This window comes from Phascolarctos cinereus, unplaced genomic scaffold, assembly GCF_003287225.1.
Source record: "Phascolarctos cinereus isolate Bilbo 61053 unplaced genomic scaffold, phaCin_HiC Scaffold_2;HRSCAF=192, whole genome shotgun sequence".
NCBI classification, from domain to species: Eukaryota; Metazoa; Chordata; class Mammalia; order Diprotodontia; family Phascolarctidae; genus Phascolarctos; species Phascolarctos cinereus.
Window position 1 is genome coordinate 64,141,589 of NW_027555625.1, and position 21,133 is coordinate 64,162,721.

At 43.4% G+C, this 21,133-nt stretch overlaps 1 protein-coding gene across 4 annotated transcripts in view; it reads right to left on the bottom strand.

Annotated features, from left to right (window-relative positions):
* The window catches only part of BEAN1 (brain expressed associated with NEDD4 1), a 97,252-nt gene that overhangs the window by 15,802 nt on the left and 60,317 nt on the right, over positions 1-21,133 (bottom strand). For all 4 annotated transcript variants that reach the window (XM_078149444.1, XM_078149446.1, XM_078149445.1 and 1 more), the window contains 2 exons: positions 12,341-12,553; positions 4,727-4,868 (listed from right to left, as the gene is read on the bottom strand). In XM_078149444.1, coding sequence (XP_078005570.1) covers positions 4,727-4,868; positions 12,341-12,553 — 355 coding nt within the window. The remainder of the gene's footprint in view (positions 1-4,726; positions 4,869-12,340; positions 12,554-21,133) is intronic.

Below are 21,133 nucleotides of genomic sequence, written 5' to 3' on the forward strand. Positions count from 1 at the left end.
TATTGCCTCTGTTACCTCTAACTCAATTTCCTCACCTTGGGTAAGTTGTTTAACCTGCCTGGGCCTCACTTATCTCATCTGTCAAATGGGAATGGGAATAACACCTACCTTATGGAGTTGTTGAAAACCTTAGGTTGCTGTGTACATAGGAACTAGCCAGTAATAGGATCAAAAAGTCATAGCTTTAAAACTAGAAGGGACCTTGGAGGTCACCAAGTCCCACCACCTCATTTTACACATGAGGAAACCAAGGCACAGAGCGGTTAAGTCAAGAAACATTTATTAAACACTTACTGTATGCCAGGCACTGGGCTTGGCCCTGGGGATGCAAAGAAAGGCCCAGAAATGGGAGCTTCCAGTCCAATGAGGAAAACAACATGCAAACTACTACCATACAGACCAGAGAGGATCAATAAAGGGCCTGGAAAGGCTTCTTGCAGAAGGTAGGATTTTAACTGAGACATGAAGGAAGCCAGGGAGGCCAGGGGACAGAGGTGAGGAGGGAGAAAATTCCAGGCATGGGGGACAGCCAGGGAAAATGCCTGGAATTGGGAGAGGGGGGTATCTTGTGTGTGGAATGGCAAGGAGGCCCGTGTCATGGAGAATGTAAAGAGGAATATGGTGTAAGAAGACTGGAAAGGTGGGGGAGGGCCGGGTTAGGAAGGACTTTAAAAGTCAAATATGAGATTTTCTATTTGATTGTAGGCATAATAGGGAGCCATGAGTGTTTATTGAGAAGAGGTGGGGGGGGGTCTGTACTGACATGTTCAGATCCAAAGAGAACCAGAACCAGAACCAGTCTCCAGATTCAGGGCTCTTTCCAGCACAAGATGCTGCTTCTCCTAGGCCTAACAGTCTGTTCAGAGCCAGCCTATCTCCTTGGGTTTAGAAATCTGTCACATTCAATTACTAATTCCTCTCCTGTTTTTTTTTTTCCCCTGTGGCCACAATTTAGCTTTGGGCCATTGGAGTGTGTTTTCTAGGGTTCATTCACAAAGGAAATAGAATATACAAAATGAGAAATGATATACCAGGAGAAGGTCATTAGACGTGCAGATAAAAGCAATCTACTCAGTTCCAGACTGAGTGGCACCTAAGCTTTCTAATCTAATCCTTAAATTAAATTCCTCAGGCTTAACATGGCCTATGTTCTTTGCAAGGCCAGAAACCCCAAGCCAGGACTCCAGGCTCCCTCATCACTCCAGATGTGAATGGTGCCTCTCTCCCTCAGCTCCCTCCAGCACTGCCGCACTGATTTGAGCATTCACCCATCTGTGCTCAGTGGACCAACCTTATTGGCTCATCTTTCCAATCAGACAGTTCAGAAACTAACCAGATGGCAATGAGGGGCTGGGGGTGTTTTACACTTCATGGCATCACGTTTCTGATCGATTCTTCCCTCAATCAAGGGAAGAAAATGACATATAACCAATATAGGTTATAGTCCCATTGTCTCAGAGAGATCAGAATCATTCAACCCGATACTTGGCTCAGCCCTGGAGTTTGAAAAACACAGCTCTGTTCTTTGAGGCTGTGTGGTAGAGTAGAAAGAAGAAGAATTTGGAGTTCCAAGACCTGGGTTTAAAACCCAGCCTTGCCACTAGCTGGGTGAGCATGGGCAAATCACTAATCTGTCTGAGTTTCAGTGTCTTGGTCTATAAAATTGCTGTTGTGAGGAAGGTCCTTTGCAAATCTTAAAGAACTATGGAAATATCAGCTTGTTTAATGTCATTACACAACCCCACTGCCATACTGCCCTCACAGTTAATGAAAACCTGGTCAAGGAGGGTCAGTTTATTGTTGTTGTTGTAGATGTTGTTTGTCCTTCTTTCTTGAAGAGGACCATGACATCAGGAAGGTGATGCCATGACTTGCAAGCAAATTGGATTTAAGTGAGGGAGGGCTGTGCAGTCACCAGGCTCATATTCTCTGGAGCCATGTGGGTCCAGTGGCAAGAGAGAGATCAGGAGGACTGGAGATAGCCCTGGATGCAGTGGGAGAGACCTTGGCAGTTTGATTGAGGCAACACCCATTCAGTGATTAAGGTTAAGTAAGAAATGAGGCAAAGAATGGCCTCTTTTACCTAGACAACAACAACAAAAATATCAGTCTGGGAGGGGAAGACCTTCAGGGTTTCTGGTGGAAAACAGAAACAGTTGCTATTCACATTCATTCTGAGCCATATGGGCTCAAACAATCACCAGGTTTGGGACCTATTATTGGCCAATCAGTGAGAGCCAGAGTGATTTGGGTTTAAGGCAGGTCCTTAAAGAAGTCTAGCCCCTAAACCCCAAGATATCTTGATCTTGATCAGAGATTAAAATTTACATTCCTTTAGGCAAAGCACCCACAGATAAAGGCTGTATATACCCTATGTGTACAGAGAGAGGAGGAAAGGAAAGGAGAGAAGAGAGGAGAGGAGAGGAAGAAAGGGGAAGAGAAGGAAGGAGCTGCATTGCCCAACCGGAACTGGCCAGTTGGGGCCCCAGTGGGGCAGTTTGTACTACTCACAGGTTGTTAGAACATGGAAATGAGCAAGAGAAGTCCCTGCTTTGTTCTCCCACTCTCCTGTCCGAGGAAAAGCACCAGCCCTTTCCCCCTTCTGACAGCAGAAAGTGAAGAAGAATTACGAAGCCTTTGGATGAAAGTGAAAGAGGAGAGTGTAAAAGCTGGCTTGAAGCTTTAACGTCAAAAAAACTAAGACCTTGACAACTGGTCCCATCACTTCCTGGCAAACAGAGGGAGAAGAAATGGAAGCAGTGTCAGATTTTATATTCTTGGTCTCAAAGATCACTGCAGACAGATACTGCAGCCATGGAATTAAAAGATGCTTGCTCCTTAGATGGAAAACTATGGCAAATCTACACAGCATACTAAAAAGCAGAGACATCACCTTGTTGACAAAATCAAAGCTATGGTTTTTCTAGTAACAATGTATGGCTGTGAGAGTTGCATTATAAGGAAATTTGAGCACGGCAGAATCAAATTGTGGTCCTGGAGAAGACTTTTGAGAGTCCCTCGGACAGCAAGAAGAACAAATCAGTCAATACTAAAAGAAATTAACTCAGGCTCTTTACTGGAAGGTCAAATACTGAAAGTGAAGCTTAAATTCTTTGGCTACAAAATGAGAAGATGGGACTCATTGGAAAAGACCCTGATGTTGGGAAAGATTGAAGGCAAAAGGAAAAAGGGACAGAAGAGGGTGAGATGGATGGATAGTGTCATGGAAACAATGAGCATGAACTTGAACAGACTTCAAGAGATAGTGGAGGACAGAAGGGCCTGGCATGCTATGGTCCAGGGGTCAGGACTGAATGACTGAATAACAACAACGTCCCTCCCAGGTCCCCAAGTCAGCACTGATCTGAGCCTACATTCCTTCCCTCCACCAGGACCTTGAGAGAAGATGCTTCTTCTTACTTTGTTTTTCTTTTAGAGCAGGAAGTATTTATAAACCTTGTTTAGTGAGAGCTTTATAGACAAGAACTCTTCTGGGTTCTCAGGTTGAAAAAATCATGACAAAGGGATGATATTATCATATCAGCTGCAATCAGTCTCTAAGAGCTGGCCCTGTCCCAGAGGCTGCCCTTCCTCATTCATTCATTCATTTATTTGATAAGCATTTATTAAGCACCTATTCCATCAAAAGTAAAGTATAAGCAAAGCTTAGAGAGATGCAGGATTCTTGGCCATTTATGGGCCAAAGACCTATGGCAAATTTCAACTACTCAGTGCTGATGGAGCTACATTGATTAGTGATAAGGACATGATCTTAGAGAGATGGCTGAACATTTCTATAATGTTCTCAGCAGACTGTCATCAATCAGTGCTGAAGCCATTGACCATTTACTTCCCGTTCAAGTCAATCTCTCCCCAGCTGAATTTCCAGCTGAAGAAGAGGTTTTGAATGCCATTAGGCTCCTGTCCTATGGCAAAGCACCTGGTGCTGGTTATATTCCAGCTGAGATTTACAAGGTGGGGGTACAAGGCAGCTCATACAAAAGCTGACTGAAATCTTCTGGGGTATATGGCAAGAGGAGGTTATCCCCCAGGAATTCAAGGATGCTGCCATCGTCCATCTCTATAAAGGTAAGGGAAATAGATTGTCCTGTGACAATCACAGAGGGGTCTCTCTGAGGTACAAAAGCATTGTACTCTTGGGATACCAGGCAAATGAAGCAGTCTCTGCCCTCATGCAGCTTCTGTCCCATTGGAGTGGGCGGAGGTTGCAATACACCCCATAGAAGGGGCAACTGATTTATATCATTAGGAACCTAGCAATCATCAACAAAAATAAACATTACAAAAATCCAAAGTAATAGGCATAATATCCACAAGGTAATTACAAAGCATTTTCACTTAGAAATCTCTGTACCTTTATCTTATTGGTTCTTCCTGCCATATAGAATTCGGTTAACACTTAGGATGTAGCCATTATCAGTCACATTATAATCCTCACTGGGAAAGCCCCAATAGGAGATAATTTCACTAATATTCATGTAATAAGGACTTTGATGGAAAGACTATTAGCTTTTCAGAGGACCTGGGATTGAATCCTACCATTGCTACTTGCTAGCTGTGTGACTTTGAACAAGTCACGTCCCCTTTCTAAGCCTCGCTTTCCTCATCTGTAAAACAAGGGCATTTGACTAGCGTAAAATCCTCCAACGAAATTATCTTTAAATTCTGTGATTCTTTGATCCCAAGATCTTTGAGAATTCCTTACCCTGGTGGTGAGTCTGGGTACAGCACGTTGATTTGGGACAGTGTCTCCATGTAGGCACCAAAGTCGAAGGCAGGAGGGAACTCCTCAATGCAGGTGGATCTCAGCTCTCCAACAGAGCCACCATAGGAGAAGCCATCTGGAGCTGGAAAAGAAGAGTTAAGCTCTCATTCCCTGCATCCAGGAAAGGGAATGGCAATGGGTTTGAGAGAGTAGTAGCAGCAGACCTTGGCTGGACAAGTCTGGTGAAGATCGTGGTGTAAAGAACATGTGTCTTGGTGTCTGGACGGGCGGGTTCAACGCCTGGCACTTACCACCCCGTGACCTTGAACAAGTTGCTTCATCAATATAAATGTCTTTCAACTATCAAAATGGGAATAACGCTATGTGCACCATCCACCTCGCAGGACTGCTATGAGGAAAGCCTTTGAGAAGCTTTAAAGCCCTACAGAAATGTGAATGGTGATGATGATGATGATGATGATGATGAAGATTAAGCAAAAGTCTGAGCTGTACAGGGTTAGGGTAGCCACACTGTTGAGGAGAAAAATTATACAACCAACTCAATTTTCTTCCTGTAGATTATTCAGTGTGAGCATTATCACTGGAGTATGTGGAGAAAGATTTATTTTTTCCCTCCATGGTTGCCTCTCTCAAAGGCTATAATGGAAATTCATCTGAATATCTATCTGCCCAGGGAAAGAAGAATTGGGGTTGTCAGCTATCATCCTAGAACTGTATTATCTGGCTTCTCTATTAGCATGGAAAATAGAGAATTTGGCTCTTCTCTTAAACTTTAGTCCTCCCCCGCCTTCCTTTGGAATCTTCTTCTTTCACCCAGGAAGGCACATACATAGGTCCTCCTGAAGGTTTTGAGGAGATCTTGAAGCATCATGACTTCTGGAAGCCTACACTGCTGTAGGTGATACGTTGGCTTCCATTTCTTTATTTGTAAAATGGTGAGAGGGAGGAAGGCAAGGGAAGGATTGTTAGGTTAGATGAAGTCTAAGGTATCTTCTAGCCTCTAAAATTAAGATTGCTTCCATCTCTGATATTATACATTCTAAGGTTCTTTCTACATCTAGCATTCGATTTTTTAAAAACATTTTATATTTTAGGTCTCTTCTACCATTGATATTATATCTCATATCCCTTCTGGCTCTATGGTTCCTAAAATCTCTGATATTCTCTGTTCTGAGGTTATTCCAGCTCTAACAGTCTGTGTTCTAAGATCTCTCAGCTTTAAAATTCCATGAATATTCTATGACTGTGCAGCACATAAACTGAGTTCCATTCGGTGACATCATGGTCTGGTGGCACCTGCATGAACAGCTCCATTATTCTTTCTCTAAACCAGTAGCCTCTGAATGCCACTGTGTTCTCTTATCTCAGTTTATTTCACTTGTATCAGTCAGGTCAATCTCTCCATGTTTCTCTGGTGGAAGACCACAACAAACATCATGTCTGTTGCTTCTTTAGCATAAGTAACAGGCCATTACATTCAGGTATCACAATTTGGTTAGCCATCCCCCAGCTGATGGGAATCCATTTTGTCTCTAGTTCTTTGCCACCATTAAACGTTTTGCTATAAAAATGCTAGTGTATATGGAGTCTTTCCCTTTGTCAATGACCTCCTTGGTGTATATACCTAGAAGTATAATCTCTGGGGCAAAGGGCATGGATGATTTATCCACATTGTTTGCATAATTCCAAACTGCTTTATAGAATGGTTGAAATAATTCACAGTTTTATCAACAGGGCACTAGTGTGGCCCACAGCTCTTGGCTCGGTGTCTCCATCTGTAGAAAGGTTGGTCTGACACCCAATAAGGGAAGTGGCTGCAGTCGGTTAAAGGAGGATTCCCATCTTGAAATAAAAGTTAAAATGAAATACTTAGCTTAGCCTAGTGAAACAGAATACAGAGTCAGGGACAGTGGGATCTTGAACCACAGAATCTCAAGGATGGAAGGGACCTTTAAGATGATCTAGTCCAACGTCTTCATTTGATGGATGAGAAAATGAGGGGACTCAGGGGATAGAGACAGGTCAGGCAGAGACTCCTGAGCTCTACTGAGTTTCTAAGCTAACCCACTATCCTGCTCTACTCATCCCCTGTGGAGCACCAGCGCTTTTGTTTTAGGGATAGCTAGCCAAATGGATCAAAAACTAATTTACTAATGCACTGAGTCGGCTGTACAGAAGGTCAGGGCCTCCAAAGGTGAGGCAGAGAATCAAGAGTGGAGCAAATCTGTCTCCCTGAGCTGCTGACTCACCTAGGATCATGCCACAATGCCAAGGGCCTCCTCCCTCTGCCTTCCTGGCAGCAAGAGACTTCTTTGTGCCTTGAGGCATTGCAAAGAGTGACTCATATTAATAATGGTAATAATAACTCCCAATTATGTGGGACTTCAAAGCAATTTAGGCCCATCATCTCATATTAGCTATATAACCAGGAGTAGGTCACTTAGGGCCAATGGGACAGAGCAGGTGGCAGAGAGAATACACAATACTAGACCTGGAGTCAGGAAGAGTTGAATTCAACTCCTGCTTCATACACCACCTAGTTGTGTGACCCTGGGCAAGTTATTCTCTATCAACTTCAGTTTCCCTATCTCTAAAATGGGGAAAATAATCATTCCCAGGGGTATTGTGATGACCAAATGAGATAACATATATAAAGAGTTTTTTAAATCACCATATAAACATGAATTACAATTATTAATAACCTTTCTGAGTCTCAATTTCCCCACATGTAAAATTATTATTATAATACTTGTCCTACCTAATAAAACATGAGAAAAGCCCTTGGTAAACCTTATAGTACTATAGACATGGTAATTATTATTATTATTATTATTAATGCTCATGACACACTATGAGGTAGGTAGTACAGATATCAACTCTGTTTTACATATGAGGAAACTAAGGCTCAGAAAGATTCATGGGATCACAGAATCATAGATTTAGAGCTGGAAGGGACCATAGAGGCCATTGAATCTAAATCAATCAAAGCTGAGAAAGGTTAAGTGATTTTCCAAAGAAACAGAACTAGAAAGTCTGAGGCAGTATTTGAACTCAAGTCTCCCTGACTCCACTGATCCACCTAGCTACCTCCAAGTTAAGTGGCTTGCCCATGGACACATTACTACTAAATGTCACAAAGAAGACCTAAACCCAGGCTCTTTCTTACTCAAGTACCAGTCTTCCTCAGTCCTTTTGCCCTGCCTCTTCCCTGGAAGCAACCCCCATCAAAGAGAGTGTAAATCCCTCCATAGCCATCATAACCTTGTTGGGCTGCTGGGTTGTATATTATCTGTAGGAACATTTCCCAATCTGTCTCTTTCCCCTGTTCCCTCAAGCCTCAGGGTAAGTTTTTTTTTTACAGTCTTTTTTATCTTGTACACGTCCTCATTTTTCCACTCGATCCAAATTGTCTCTGCCAGGGCAGGCAATCTGATATGGCACATGCCAACTTATCTCCCCGACACCATAATGTCCTGCCTCTTCTCTGGATATCTAAACCCTTGTACTCGCACAGCTTAGTGAATGTGAATGATTACAGATCAGAGCACGTTTTAAAGCTGAGGGAGACCTGAAGACCATCGAATCCAATCTTCCTATTTGACAGATGATGAAATTGAGGCTTAGAGATGGGGTCATGGTCAAGGTCATTCAATGACTTGGTGGCAGAACTGGGACTCAAGCCCAGGTGTCCTGCCAGGATTCCAACTGGAAATGAATCAAATTTATTTAAATAAATATCTATAAAGTGCCTTACTGTGCACAAGGAAACTGGGGTTGGTCTTGGGGATGCAAAGATGCAAAACAACACTCCTTTCCCTCAAAGAGCTTTCAATTTACCAAGAGGGGATAGAGGCCATGTATACATAGAAATAAGATACAAGATAGCATCTGATAGGGACAAAGTAGAGATTCAGGCAAAATGAGCTGGGAAAACCTGAGGAGGGAGAGTACTTCCAACTGAAGTAATAAAAAAAAGTCTTCATTGAAGACGTGACCACCCTTTGAAGGAGGAGATGGATACAGAGAGGCGAGTTGAGCTGAGGACATTCTAGGCATGAGGGGTGGCTTCTACGAATGCACAGAGGTGGGTGACGGAACGTCAAGTTGCAAGAACAGTCAGTTCCAGTGATCCAGTAGTCCAGGTGAGTTGGAATGGAGAGCATATAAAGGGGGAATAATGTGAACAAGGGGGGAAATGCTATTTGGAGCCAGGTGGTGGAAGGCCTTTAATTTTAGGATAAGGAGCAATATTTATGCACCAAATATGTTCTGTTGGTGATACAATTGTCTTTCTAATGTACCATTATGATTAGGCCACTCTTCTATTCCAAACTTAAGGTAGCTTTCCACTGCTGTTGTTCAGCCTTCATTCTCAAAGAGGACCAATGACATCAGGAGGGTGATGTCTCGACTTGACAAGTGAATTGGATTTAAGTGAGGCAGAGCTATGCAAAGTCATCAACCTCAGTCTCTCCTCCAGAGTCATCTGGGTGCAGAGTCATGCAAGTGCCATCTTGCAGTTGGCAAAACACAGGTCAGGACGACTGGAGACAGCCCCAAACACAGTGGGAGAATTTGGCCTTTTTAAGCTAATGTCTTTACCAGGTCACAGTTTGTCTGAGGCCATTCAGTGATTTAAGGCTAGGTAAGAAGTGAGGCAAAAGATGGTCTAGTTTGCTTACTTAAAAAAAAAAATCAGCCTGGGAGGGGAAAAGACCCTCAGGGTTTCTGGCCAGAACAGAAACAATTGCTATTTACCCTCACTCTGAGCAACCAAAACCCAAACAATGACCAAGTGAGGTTTGGACTGGAATCTGTTATTGGCCAGTCAGTGAGAGGCAGAGCGTTTTCAGTTTAAAGGCATAGTCAAGTAGCTCCATTTGAATCCGAGCAGGCTTTGTCAAAGCCTGGTTTTCCAAAGCTCTATTTCAAAAAATCATAAATGAAATTACATGAGACAAAAGAATTAATTGCCCTAGTTTTTTTTTAAATGATAGAATAAATATTTAGGGAAGAGAAAAAAAAGACAAAAGAGAAATAAATCTAGCCCCCACGCTCCAAGATGTCTTGCAAGGTTTAGGTGAATTGGCAGAGGATCCACATGTATAGATATGTATTAGGGTATGATTCCCCATGTGGACAGATGGACAGAGAAGGAAAGAAAGAAGGAAGGAATGAAGAAGGAAAGAAGAAGGGAGGGAGGGAGAGAGGAAGGAAGGACTCTTCACTGTTGAATAAAGGAGAAACTTGCAATTCTGCCATTCCAAAGTCTCTACATTTACACAGTAATCTACAAGTCCAGTCTCTTCTCAAGTATTCTCCATGAGGTCTCTGTTCCAGCTCAGCCTTACACCTCTGGTTTTCCTCTTGCCCCATCCCATCTCTTTGCTTTTGCTCAGGCCATTCCTCATGCCTAGAATGTTCTTCTTCCAGGAAGCCTTCTTGGAAACCTCCACACCAGCCTTCAACCCTGCCTCCCCACCCTCCTCCCACAAGAAGAAAGTGAGCTCTCTCTCTCTCTCAAATATCTTGTAGCACTTAGCAGGGAACTCAACTTTGGAGGTATCTCTCTGTCTCTTGTACCATATATACTCGTGTAGTTCTTCTTTGTTCCATCAGATTGTAAACATCTTGAGAACAGGCTTGTACTACATGAACCACTATTTCCCTAGTGTTAGGCACAGGTCTTTAGACATGGTAGGTACTTAAAAATATCAATTCAGTTCAATATCAATATCAGTTCAAATATTGAACTGAACTGAGCCATATGTCTGAAAGATTCTCTTCATGTAGATAAAGACTAGGAACCCCAAAGTGACCACAGCAATGAAGAACAGCTCACTATATAACAACAGTTATAATAAGTTTCTTTAAAGGTCATGGGACCATACTTTAGAACTGGAAAGGATGTCAGAAGCCACCTAATCTAACACCCTCATTCTACATGTAAGTTGGAGGGAATAAGCACCTACTATGTGCCAGGCACAGTGCTAAGCATTTTTTTTTTAAAAGATGTGATCTCATTTTATCCTCATAACAACCCTGGAATACATAAGGATGCAGAAGCCCAGAAAAGTTCAGTGAGTTGCTCAAGGTCACATAGGTAGTAAATGACAGGTAGGATTTGAACGCAGGTCTTCTTGCTCCAAACCCAAATTTTTCATGTACCATGAAGCCTTCTGTAGATACTTATAATTTGTATTACTCATTATTTTTAGTAGAAGTAAGTTATTATGCTTTTGTCAGGGTGAATACAACATGGATCCTCTTGACAAACCAACTTTCTGGTATGAAAGGCTATTTCTGAAGTTAATATTCAACACATGTTACAAAGAGCTTTAATTTCTAAAGGGACAGACTCTTACTTAAATAATGGACTTTCTTCAAAGGAGCATAAATGGAAATGCAAGGAATAAACATGTTATTTATTCTTCCCCATTTCACAGCTGACAAAACTGAGGGAGAAAGAGGTTAAATGACTTGCCCAGGATCACACAGCTAGATTTGAAGTCAGGTCTTCTTAACTCCAGACCCCAGTGTGCTATTCACTGAGTTACCTAGCTGCTTCTAAGTGCTAAAAAAGTTGGTAAAGTACTATGGGGCATTCAGAGAGGGAGCAATAACTTTCCACCAGAGAAAATCAAGGAAGGCTTCATGGAAGAAGTGGCACCAGAGCCTTAAAGAATAGGTAGGGTTTCAATTGGCACTTGTCTTTAGCTGTCACATTTGAATGAACATATGTAGATAGTGTAGTGGACAGAGTCCTGGGCCTGAAAGGCCTCAGAGACTTACTAGCTGTGTGACCCTGGGCAAATCACTTAACCACTGTCTGCCTCAGTCTCCCCAATTGTAAAATGGGATTAATAAGAGTATCTACCTCCCAGGGTTATTGTAAGGATCAAATGAGATAATATTTATAAAAGCACTTAGCATAGTGCATGGTACACAGTAGGTTCTTAGCAAATGCTTATTTCCTTCCTTCTTGCTATCCACAAGGGATGGAATGTATCCCAGGGGAGCAGCAAGAATCAATGACTCAATATATTGTTTTTCCATGTTTTTGGCAGGGACATAATAAGTCACACTGGAACTTTGAGGGATACTGTTTGGGGGTGCTCTGGACATAAATGGAAGCCTCTTTCACCAATTGCCCCAATGACTTATGACTTGAAGAGAAGGACAGCAGAATGATTGGAAGCATGGTCAGAAGATCTGGGTTTAAGTCCCAGATCTATCATTTGGGCAAGTCACATTACCCCTCTAAAGCCTCAGTTTCCCTATCTGTTTGAGGAGGTCATTACTGTAGACTAGGAGTCTCATGGTGGCCAGCAACACTCCCAAGAGCGGACACTACTGCTCTAGATCACTGAAATGCCTTCCAATTCTAACATTCTACATTCTGTCCTAACATTCTATGTTCTCAAGTCCCTTCCAGCTCTAATTTTTGGATGCCATTTATTGGTTACTGGAGTAACTGACTTCAACCTCTGGCTGCTCTGCCTTTGAGCCCTTGGGGCCAAGTGAGGACTTCTGATGCTCTGGCCATCCAGGGACCCAGACTGATCTAGAGGGGAGGGGTCACTTCTCTCTTACCATAGGTGGGGTCCCTCCTCAGGTGTGGGTGGTTCCGGAGTCGCCCATCCTTCCTCAGGCTGCCCACAATGATGGTCACACAGGACAGAAATAGCACCAGGCCGATGACCACCCCAGCCACCAGCAGAGGGGACACCAGCAGGCTGGGGTCACCAGTGCTCTCTGTGAAGACTGGGTACTTGTTGACGGGGCCGCTCTGATTGGAGTGAATTTCTGTTGGCAAGGATGATGAGGAGAAAAAAAGACATATGAGCACAGCTGGTAGACAGGGGAGTCAATTCTACCTTAGCAATGCCTCATGAATCCATCATTTCTTTATTCTCAGGGCCATAACCCTAATTCTAGCCCTCATCATCCCTCAACTGAACCATAATAACAGCTTATATTTCTTCAGCATTTTAAGGTTTACAAAGTGGCTTCACCATAATAACCATGAAAAATAGCACAATTGCTATTATATCCATTTCAAAGAAGAGAAATCTGAGGATAAGAGGTCAAATGACTTGCCTATGGCTACATAGCTGGTATTGGAAGAATAAGGTAAGAGGGGTCTGCTAGATGGAGCACTGGCCTGAAGGCAGGAGGACCTGAGTTCAAATCTGGCCTTAAACACATACTAGCTGTATGATCCTGGGCAAGTCATTTAATCCTGTTTGCCTCAGTTTCCTCATCTATAAAATGAGCTGGAGAAGGAAATGGCAAATCACTCCAGTACCTTTGCTGAGAAAACCCCAAATGGGGTCACAAAGAGTCGGACATGACTGAAAAACAACAACAGCAAATGTAAAATTGCTAAGGGTAAAGTTGATTGAGTTAAATCCATCAGGTAAGCCCAACCCACTGAAAATGATAAGGTGTCTATGGTCATAGAGCTTGATGAGGTGAGAACAAATGTCATTTGACCAATCACTCAAAGACTTGAGATTAAGTGTGAAATTCCTTGGATGTACTAGAGTGATATTACTAGGAAGAGCATTCTGATTGGCTGAGGAAACTTGGTTCTGCTCTGTGGGTCATCTCTAAAGTTGAAGGCCAATTCAGAATCCAAGTGAGAGGCAAGAAATAAGACACCATTTTAGATAACTCCCTGGGAAGCTGCTTGGGATGGGGAAGCAAGGACTTTGGCCTGGCCTTGGTTTGACTGTGGAGGAGGACCTTGTAAGTTTTAAAGGGTCAAGAGATCTTGAACTTCCTTCACTCCCATTAGTATTCTAGCACAGTCCCTGGGATAGCAACTGATGGAGGTGAAGTCTGCATTGGGAGCCAAGGACAGATTGATTGATCCTGACTGACTAATTGAAAACCAACCCCTAATCATGGTGGGAAGTATACTGGTGGGCTCTGGTGAACTCTACAGTACTGTACAGATGACCTCTAACCCCCAGAGGCCTGAGGGGACATACTAGCCACACCCTGGGGACCTGACTAGTCAGTCAAATAGAAGATGGGGTAGGAGCTCCGGAGCACAAACTTCGTGATTAATATTGCACCTGCTATAGCTTCCCTTTTAAACTGTAAGCTCTGTGAGAATTGTGTGTTATTCCTCTCTGTATTTCCTCCTGTGGCTATCTAACAGAAATCCTGGTGCACAAGAGGCTTTAGTAAAAAAAAAAAAAAAAGATTTGTTGAATTGAATGTGGGGCCTCAGTTCCTAGAGGATTTCCAAGGCTGCCTCTGCTTTCTGACTCATAGTCCAGATTGCCTTCCTGAGTTATTTGACCCTGTCCTGAGAGGCATCTGTTTGACTAAGGCCCAGTCAATCTTTTGTGGCTTATCAAATGACATGTTGGGGCAAGACGTAGCCATCAGGTTCTGGGACCCTCAGCATCTGCTGACATTCTGGGCCCATTTTTCCCTTCCCCATTGGCTGTGGGGCTAGAGAGGACTAGGGGTTGAATGAAGCAAGTGAAAAAGAAAGTCAAGCAATGTCAAGGTACACTTATACCAGGCTATTAAGCACCTCTAGCCACCAATCACAGTGGTAAGAGAAATAAGATAAAGAAGGATTCATGGAAGTCACAGAATGTTAGAACTGGAACTGTTAGACCTAGAAGGGGTGTCAGAATGGAAAATGTTAGAACACAGAATATAGAACATCTGGATGTGTTATTCACCGTGACCCCCTTTCCAGATCCCTTTTCTGTGCTGGTCTTCCTCCATTAGAATGTAAGGGCAGAGATTATCTTGTTTGCCTGTGTTTGTCTTCCCATCATCACTGATACCTGATACGTAGTATTTAATCAATGTTTATCTCTCTGTCTCAGTCTCCCTCTTCCTCTCCTTTTCTCACTTCCTCCCTTTCCTTCTCTCCCTCTCCTTTTCCCTCTCCCCTTTCTTTTCTTCTCTCTCTCCTTCTCTTCTTCTCCTTTTCCCTTTCCCTCCCTTTCCTTCTCTCTCCTTCTGTCCCTCATCATCTCTTCCCCTCCCTTTCCTTCTCTCTTCTTCTCTCTCTCTTCCTTTCCCCCTTCCCTTTTTCTCTCTCAGCTATGGAACATAAAATAGCGAAGCTGGAATGGCCTTCAAGACATAGAAGTGATCACTTAGTCCAGTCTCCTCATTTACACAGTCTCTGATCTTAAAAGGGCTTATAATCTCCTGGGGAAATAAGATATTAGCAAATAACTAAGATACAAAGAAATGAGATAAGTGCAAGGAAGAGATTTTGTCGTTCAGTTGTGTCTGATTCTTCATGACCCCATTTGAGGTTTTCTTGGCAGAGATACTGGAGTGGTTTGCAATTTTCCTTCCCCAGTTCATTTTACAGATGAGGAAACTGAGGCAAACAGGATTAGGTGACTTGCCCAGGGTCACACAGCTAGGAAGTGTCTGAGGCCAGATCTGAACTCAGGAAGATGAGTCTTCCTGATTCCAAGACAAGTGCTCTATCCACTGTACCACCTAGCTGCCCAAGGGAGAGCTACAGTGAAATCTTCCTAGTTTGGGCAATTTAGGTGGCATCTGAGTTGGGCTTTCAAGGATAATGATAGTAATAGCTAACATTCATACAGCTCTTTAAAGTTTATAACACACTTTATAAATATTATCTTATCTTTAAAACAACCCTGGAAGTTAGGTGTTATTATTATCCTCATTATACAGATGGTGAAACTGAGTCAGATAGAAAGTAAGTGACTTGCTCAAGATCACCCAACTAGTAAGACTCTGAGGCGAGATTTGAATTCGTGTCTTTCTGACTAAAAGTGTGGTACTCTGTTCTCTACACTACTCTGCTGCTGTAGGTTCTCAACAGGTAGAAAGGCTGCTTGTGTGTGTCTGTGCGTGTGTGTGTGTGTGTGTGTGTGTGTGTGTGTGTGTGTGTGGAGGGGCTTGGCAGAGGGGTGGGAGAAGGGTAGGGAAAGTTAGCATCCGAGGCATACTGAATACTATGGGCAACCCCAGGATGGACAGGGATGATAGGACCGTGGGAGCACAGACCTAGAGCTGGAAGGATTGTAAATGCCCTCTTGTTCAAATCTCTCATTTTATAGATGAGGAAACTGAGGCACATAGGACATAAATGATCTGTCTGAGATCACTCAGTTAGGAAGTCATTGCTGCTTCCTAGAGCTTTGATGAGCATGGCTGGCAGGTAAAGTGTGCAGGGTAGGGGGAAGTTGGTTGGAAAATTTTTGGAAAGGTCCATTGGAGGTGGCCCAGGGAAGCGCCAGAATAGCCAGTTAAGGAGGCTGGTCTTCCTTTCCCAGACAAGAGGGTGTCTATAGAGGTTTTTTGAGCAAAGACAATAAGAGTGAGTAGATGGGAGCAGGGACAGAGAATACCAATTTAGGAAGCTGAATACAGTATCTCAATTTTATACAGCACTTTACTGTTTAGGGGGAAAGGGAACAAGCATTTATTAAGGACCTACTATGTGCGAGGCATTGTGCTAAGCACTTTTACGAATGTGATCTCATCTGATCCTGACAACAACCTTGGGAGGGAGGTGCTATGATTATCCCCATTTTAAAGTTGAGGAAACTGAGGCTTAAATGACTTGCCCAGGGTCACCCCACTAGTAAGCATCTGAAGCTGGATTTGAACTCAAATCTCCCTGATGCCAGGCTCAGTCTCTATCACCTAGCTCATTGCAAAGTCCTTTCCTCCTAAGTACCCTGTGAAATAAGTAGTGCTAATATCATTATTCCCATTATATAGGGGAGTACACTGATGCTCAGGGAAGGAAAATTATTTTCTCAGGGTCACAAAGAAAGCACACAGGTCACAGTTAGGATAGACTTGAGGGGGGAAAGATGGGTTAGGAGGCCATTATAACATTCCAGGTAAGAGGTTCTTCCCCCCATCTCTTTCTGTCTCTCCCTCTCTTAGTCTCTACCTCTCTCACTCTGTCTCCCCCCCATCTCCCCCCATTTCTTCCACTCTCTCCTCTCCCCCTTCCTCTTTCCCTCCCTCCCCACCCTCCTCCTCTGCCTCACTTTGTCTCTCTGTCTCAGACTTGGGATTAAGGAGACCCACAGCCCTTTTTCCTTTGGAGGGAGAGAAGCTTTGTCGATGCAAATGGGATGAAGGTCCTGAGATTCCCTTTCGCCCAAGTGGCCATGTGGGAGAACATTTCTAGGCTTTCTGAGACAGCTTGCATGCCTTGTTTACTAACAAGGACCGCCAGATTGGAAAGTTGCCCTAAGTCGCTCTGATAGGCTAGGAAGAGGAGTAATTACTGAAGCCCTCCTGGTAACCTGGCTGTGATTGGGGACAGAGTAGGAAGGAGAGCCGTTCATCCAGAGGCAAAGCCTTCCTTGTGCTCGCTGTGGGTTGGCCAGCCAGACGAATCTGCCCAGGCACTTCCACCCATTCTCCTGGGCCCACTGGGGAGCCAGGGAAGGAAAAGGTGACCTCATTACCGGGACCACTTAGCATCTGAAACTCATCCAAGATCCTACCCTTGGTCCTCCTGCTAAATCCTGAATCCCTGCAGGCCACAGCACTTCTCACTTTCTGAATGAATCACAGAATTAGCCGTTAGAGATGAAAGGAATTTGAGAAGGTTGAGTATTAGAGCTTGACGCCAGGGACCTTACAATATAGAATGTTAGACCACAGAACATCAAAGCCAGAAAGGACCTTAGGACATTGGAAGTTAGAGTTCTTGCAATTTGGGTTAGGGATTAGGACTGGTTGGGGTTTTTAGAGATCATCTAATGTAACCCCATCATTCTACACAGAGGAAACTCAGACCAGAGCTGTCTCTCCCATACCACACTAGGGAAATTAAGATTTACAACGTGTAGTATTGGTGGGTCTGTCCAACATACTCTAAAGAAGAAATCTGCTTTGGTTCCTAATGGAAATATTGTTTACATGCACTGGGGCGCTCCCAAAGCATTTACTTCTTTTGGGCGGGTTAAAAATGGCCTTTGCAAAAATCTTGCCTTTGCTATTTACGTGATTAGCAAGCTCTCTATATAGAAAGCAGGAAGGCAAGATACCAGGCTGCAAACATTTGAAGATTCCTGAATCTTACCAGGCTGAGGATAATTGAATAAAGTGCACACCCAGGGGCTGGGCTCTTCCTAGGCCCGGCTCGGCATCTTGTCAGAGCTCCATGGAGAAGGCTGCTAAATTGAATTTGTACACTGTCAACTTGTGTATCTGCATTCAAATTTCTAATAAAATGATCTTTGGAAAATTATTATTATCTAGGCATTACTCTTAGTCAATTTTCTTAGATTACTGAGACATGTCTTGTAGATTAGTGATTAATACCATTCTCTGATTACACGGTTTCTCTACTGAAAAAACTTCAATGGCTCCCTGTGGCCTATTGAATAAAGGATCAGTTGCTGCTTCTGTCATTCAATGCCCTCAACAACCTGACTCCTGTTTATATGCTGTAGTGGATACCATGGTGCTATACGTCTAGCCTCAGGCATTTGTTAGCTGTGTGAAACTGGGCACTCCACCCAACTTTTCTGGGTCTCCATTATCTCATCCGTAAGAGGGTAGGAGTGGGGTTTGATGGCTTCTAAAGTTCTTCCCAGCTCTGAATCTATGATCTCATGATTTCATACTAACTGTTCCCCTTCACACACTCTTTGTTTCAGACAAACTGAATTACTCTTCATCCCCTGATCCTGCCCTGCCTTGTCTTTTCTTATGACTCTTTCCTGCCAATTAAAGTTTCTTGATTCCTTCAAGGCCCACCGCAGAGGCCGATTCCTCCATGATGTCTTCCCTGATAACAATCTCTTCTCCTTCCCCTCCTCCAATTGCTCTCTCCTTCCTTAAAATTCTCATAGCAATTTTCCGGAGCACCCCTTTGCTCACTCCCCCTAGTTCTTCATTTAGATAGGTCCTTGATGGTTGTTGTTTCTGTCATGTTTGACTCTCCATGACCCCATTTTGGAGTTTTCTTGGCAAAGATACTGGAGCGAATTGCCATTTCCTTTTCCAACTTATTTTTACAGATGAGGAAACTGAGGCTAACAGGGTGAAGTGACTTGCCCATGGTGACACAGCTAATAAGTGTCTGAGGCTGGATTTGAACTCAGGATGATGAGTCTTCCTAATTCCAAGCCCAGTGCTCTATTCACTGCACCAGTAGGGATTGTTTTATTTTTGTCTTTGTATTTCCAGTGCCTGGAACAGCACCTGGCTTGAAGTCTGTATTTAATAAATGCTTATTGAGAGACTGGTTGATATCCACCTCCACCATCTACTGCCCGTTGGACAGCAGGACTCTTGAGAGCAATGTCTTTGTTATGTCTATCTTTGTATCTCTGGCACCAAGAGTATGAATTTGCATAGAGTAAATACTTAAGAAAATACATTCAGAATTGAATTGAATTAATGTCTTGCATATTTCATCAAGCAACAGAGAAACATTTGGAAGTATTTGCTATCAAAACAATAAGAAGAGTTTGGTCCCCTTGTCATTTGGAGGAAGGAGAGAGTTGTGTGCTGCCTTTGCTGCCATCCCCCTGCCCACCTCCCTTCAATCCCACACAGAGTGGGTCAGAATGCCTCAGGCAGCCTGGAGGTTGGCTCACATTTGTCTAAGTGACAAGGCCCATGAATCCTTTCAAGCCCTGCAGCAACTCGAGAATGGGCTTTTCTCTGAAAAATCAATACCCTCTATAGATTTTTTTCCATCTTCCCTTGGCTTCTCCCCATGCACACTGTCTCTCCTCTTTGTGGTCCCTGGTTATGTAGCAATAACTCTGCGAACCTTGCAGCTCAATGACCTATATTAACTGCAGTACAAGTAACAGCAAGCACAGAACTCCAGCCTTTTACTGAGATACTTCCTCTCTTTTCTCTACCACTTTAGTGAGCTTTGGTCAACCGAAACAAACAAGATGTGTATGGGTCTAACATTGCATGGGTCTACAAGGTATGAGGTTTAATTTTTACTCTCAATTCCCTAGGTAAAGCATGCTTGTTGTATTGCTTGGACTTCCACTGGTGCCAGAACGGACTGGAAAACAAAGAGTGGTAGAAGCTAGAAGGTTGGAACTGGAAGGCATCATAGAACACAGAATGTTAGAACATAATGAAAGATCAATGTGGTAAGGGAGAAAGAGCAATTGAGTCATGAGAGCTGGGTTGGAATTCCAGCTATGTGAATGTGGGTGAGCCGCTCTGGACCTCAGATCCTCATCTGCAAGTGAGGGTTTGGACTACCTAGTCATCAAGGTCCTCTCCTGCTCAAAATCCTATGATCTTAACCATTACACAGACTACCTTCCATATCTGGAATAGCCTCTGCCTTATGGCCACCTCTTAGAAACCATGGAGATGGTTCATTTGCTCCCTCTTGCTGGAAGCCTTCCTGGTCACCCCAGCTGCTTGTGCCTTCCCCTCTGAGGCTATCTCTAAGATAGTATTTCTCTTGTATGCACTGAGTTATGTATATGTTGTCTTGATATGTCTATATCTATGTCTATCTATCCTTCCATTTATTTCTATCTAATCTTAAGCTTCTCGAGGGCAAGGATTGCTTTTGCTTTTTCCTTGTATTGCCAGTGCCCAAAGGAGAGTGCACGTTCAGTCAGGTCTGACTTTTAGTGACCCCATTAGGGGTTTTCTTAGCAAAGATACTGGAGTGGTTTGCCATTTCCTTCTCCAGTTCATTCTATAGATGAGAAAATTGAGGCAAACAGGATTAAGTGAATTGCCCAGGGTCATGTGGTTAGTAAGTGTCTGAAGCCAGATGTGAACTCAGGAAGATGAGTCTTCCTGACTCCAGGTCTGGTACTTTATCCACTGTGCCACCTAGCTGTCCCAAGGATAGTGCATGCCATTTAGTAATTGCTTAATGAATGCTCATTGGTTGGTTGGTTGAAAGCTATGGATCGAGGGGAACTTTAGAGATCATTCAGTCCAATCTCATCTTTTTACTCATGAGGTACAGGTGAGGCCCCAGAGCTAAGGTGACTTGTCACACATTCCATTCAATTTAAATAAATGATCACTTATGAAGTACCTCTATGCCAGGCACTATGCTAAGTACTAAGGATGCAAAATTAAAAAAAAACAACCCCTACGTGGTCTCTGCCCTCAAGGAGCTTACATCCTACTGGGAGGGAATATAATAGAAATACAGATAAGTAAATATAAGTTAATATGAGAAAAAGAAATGGAACAACTTGGGATGGGGCTCAAGGAAGGCTTTTCAAGGATGTGGCATCCGAGCTGAGCTTAGGAAGCTAAGGATTCTAAGACACAAAGGTGAGGAGGGGGACCATTCCAGACATGGGGCACATCCTACGCAAAGGCATGAGGCAGGAACATAATGTTGAGTTTCAGAGAGCAGCTAGTACTCCAGTCTGATTGGAA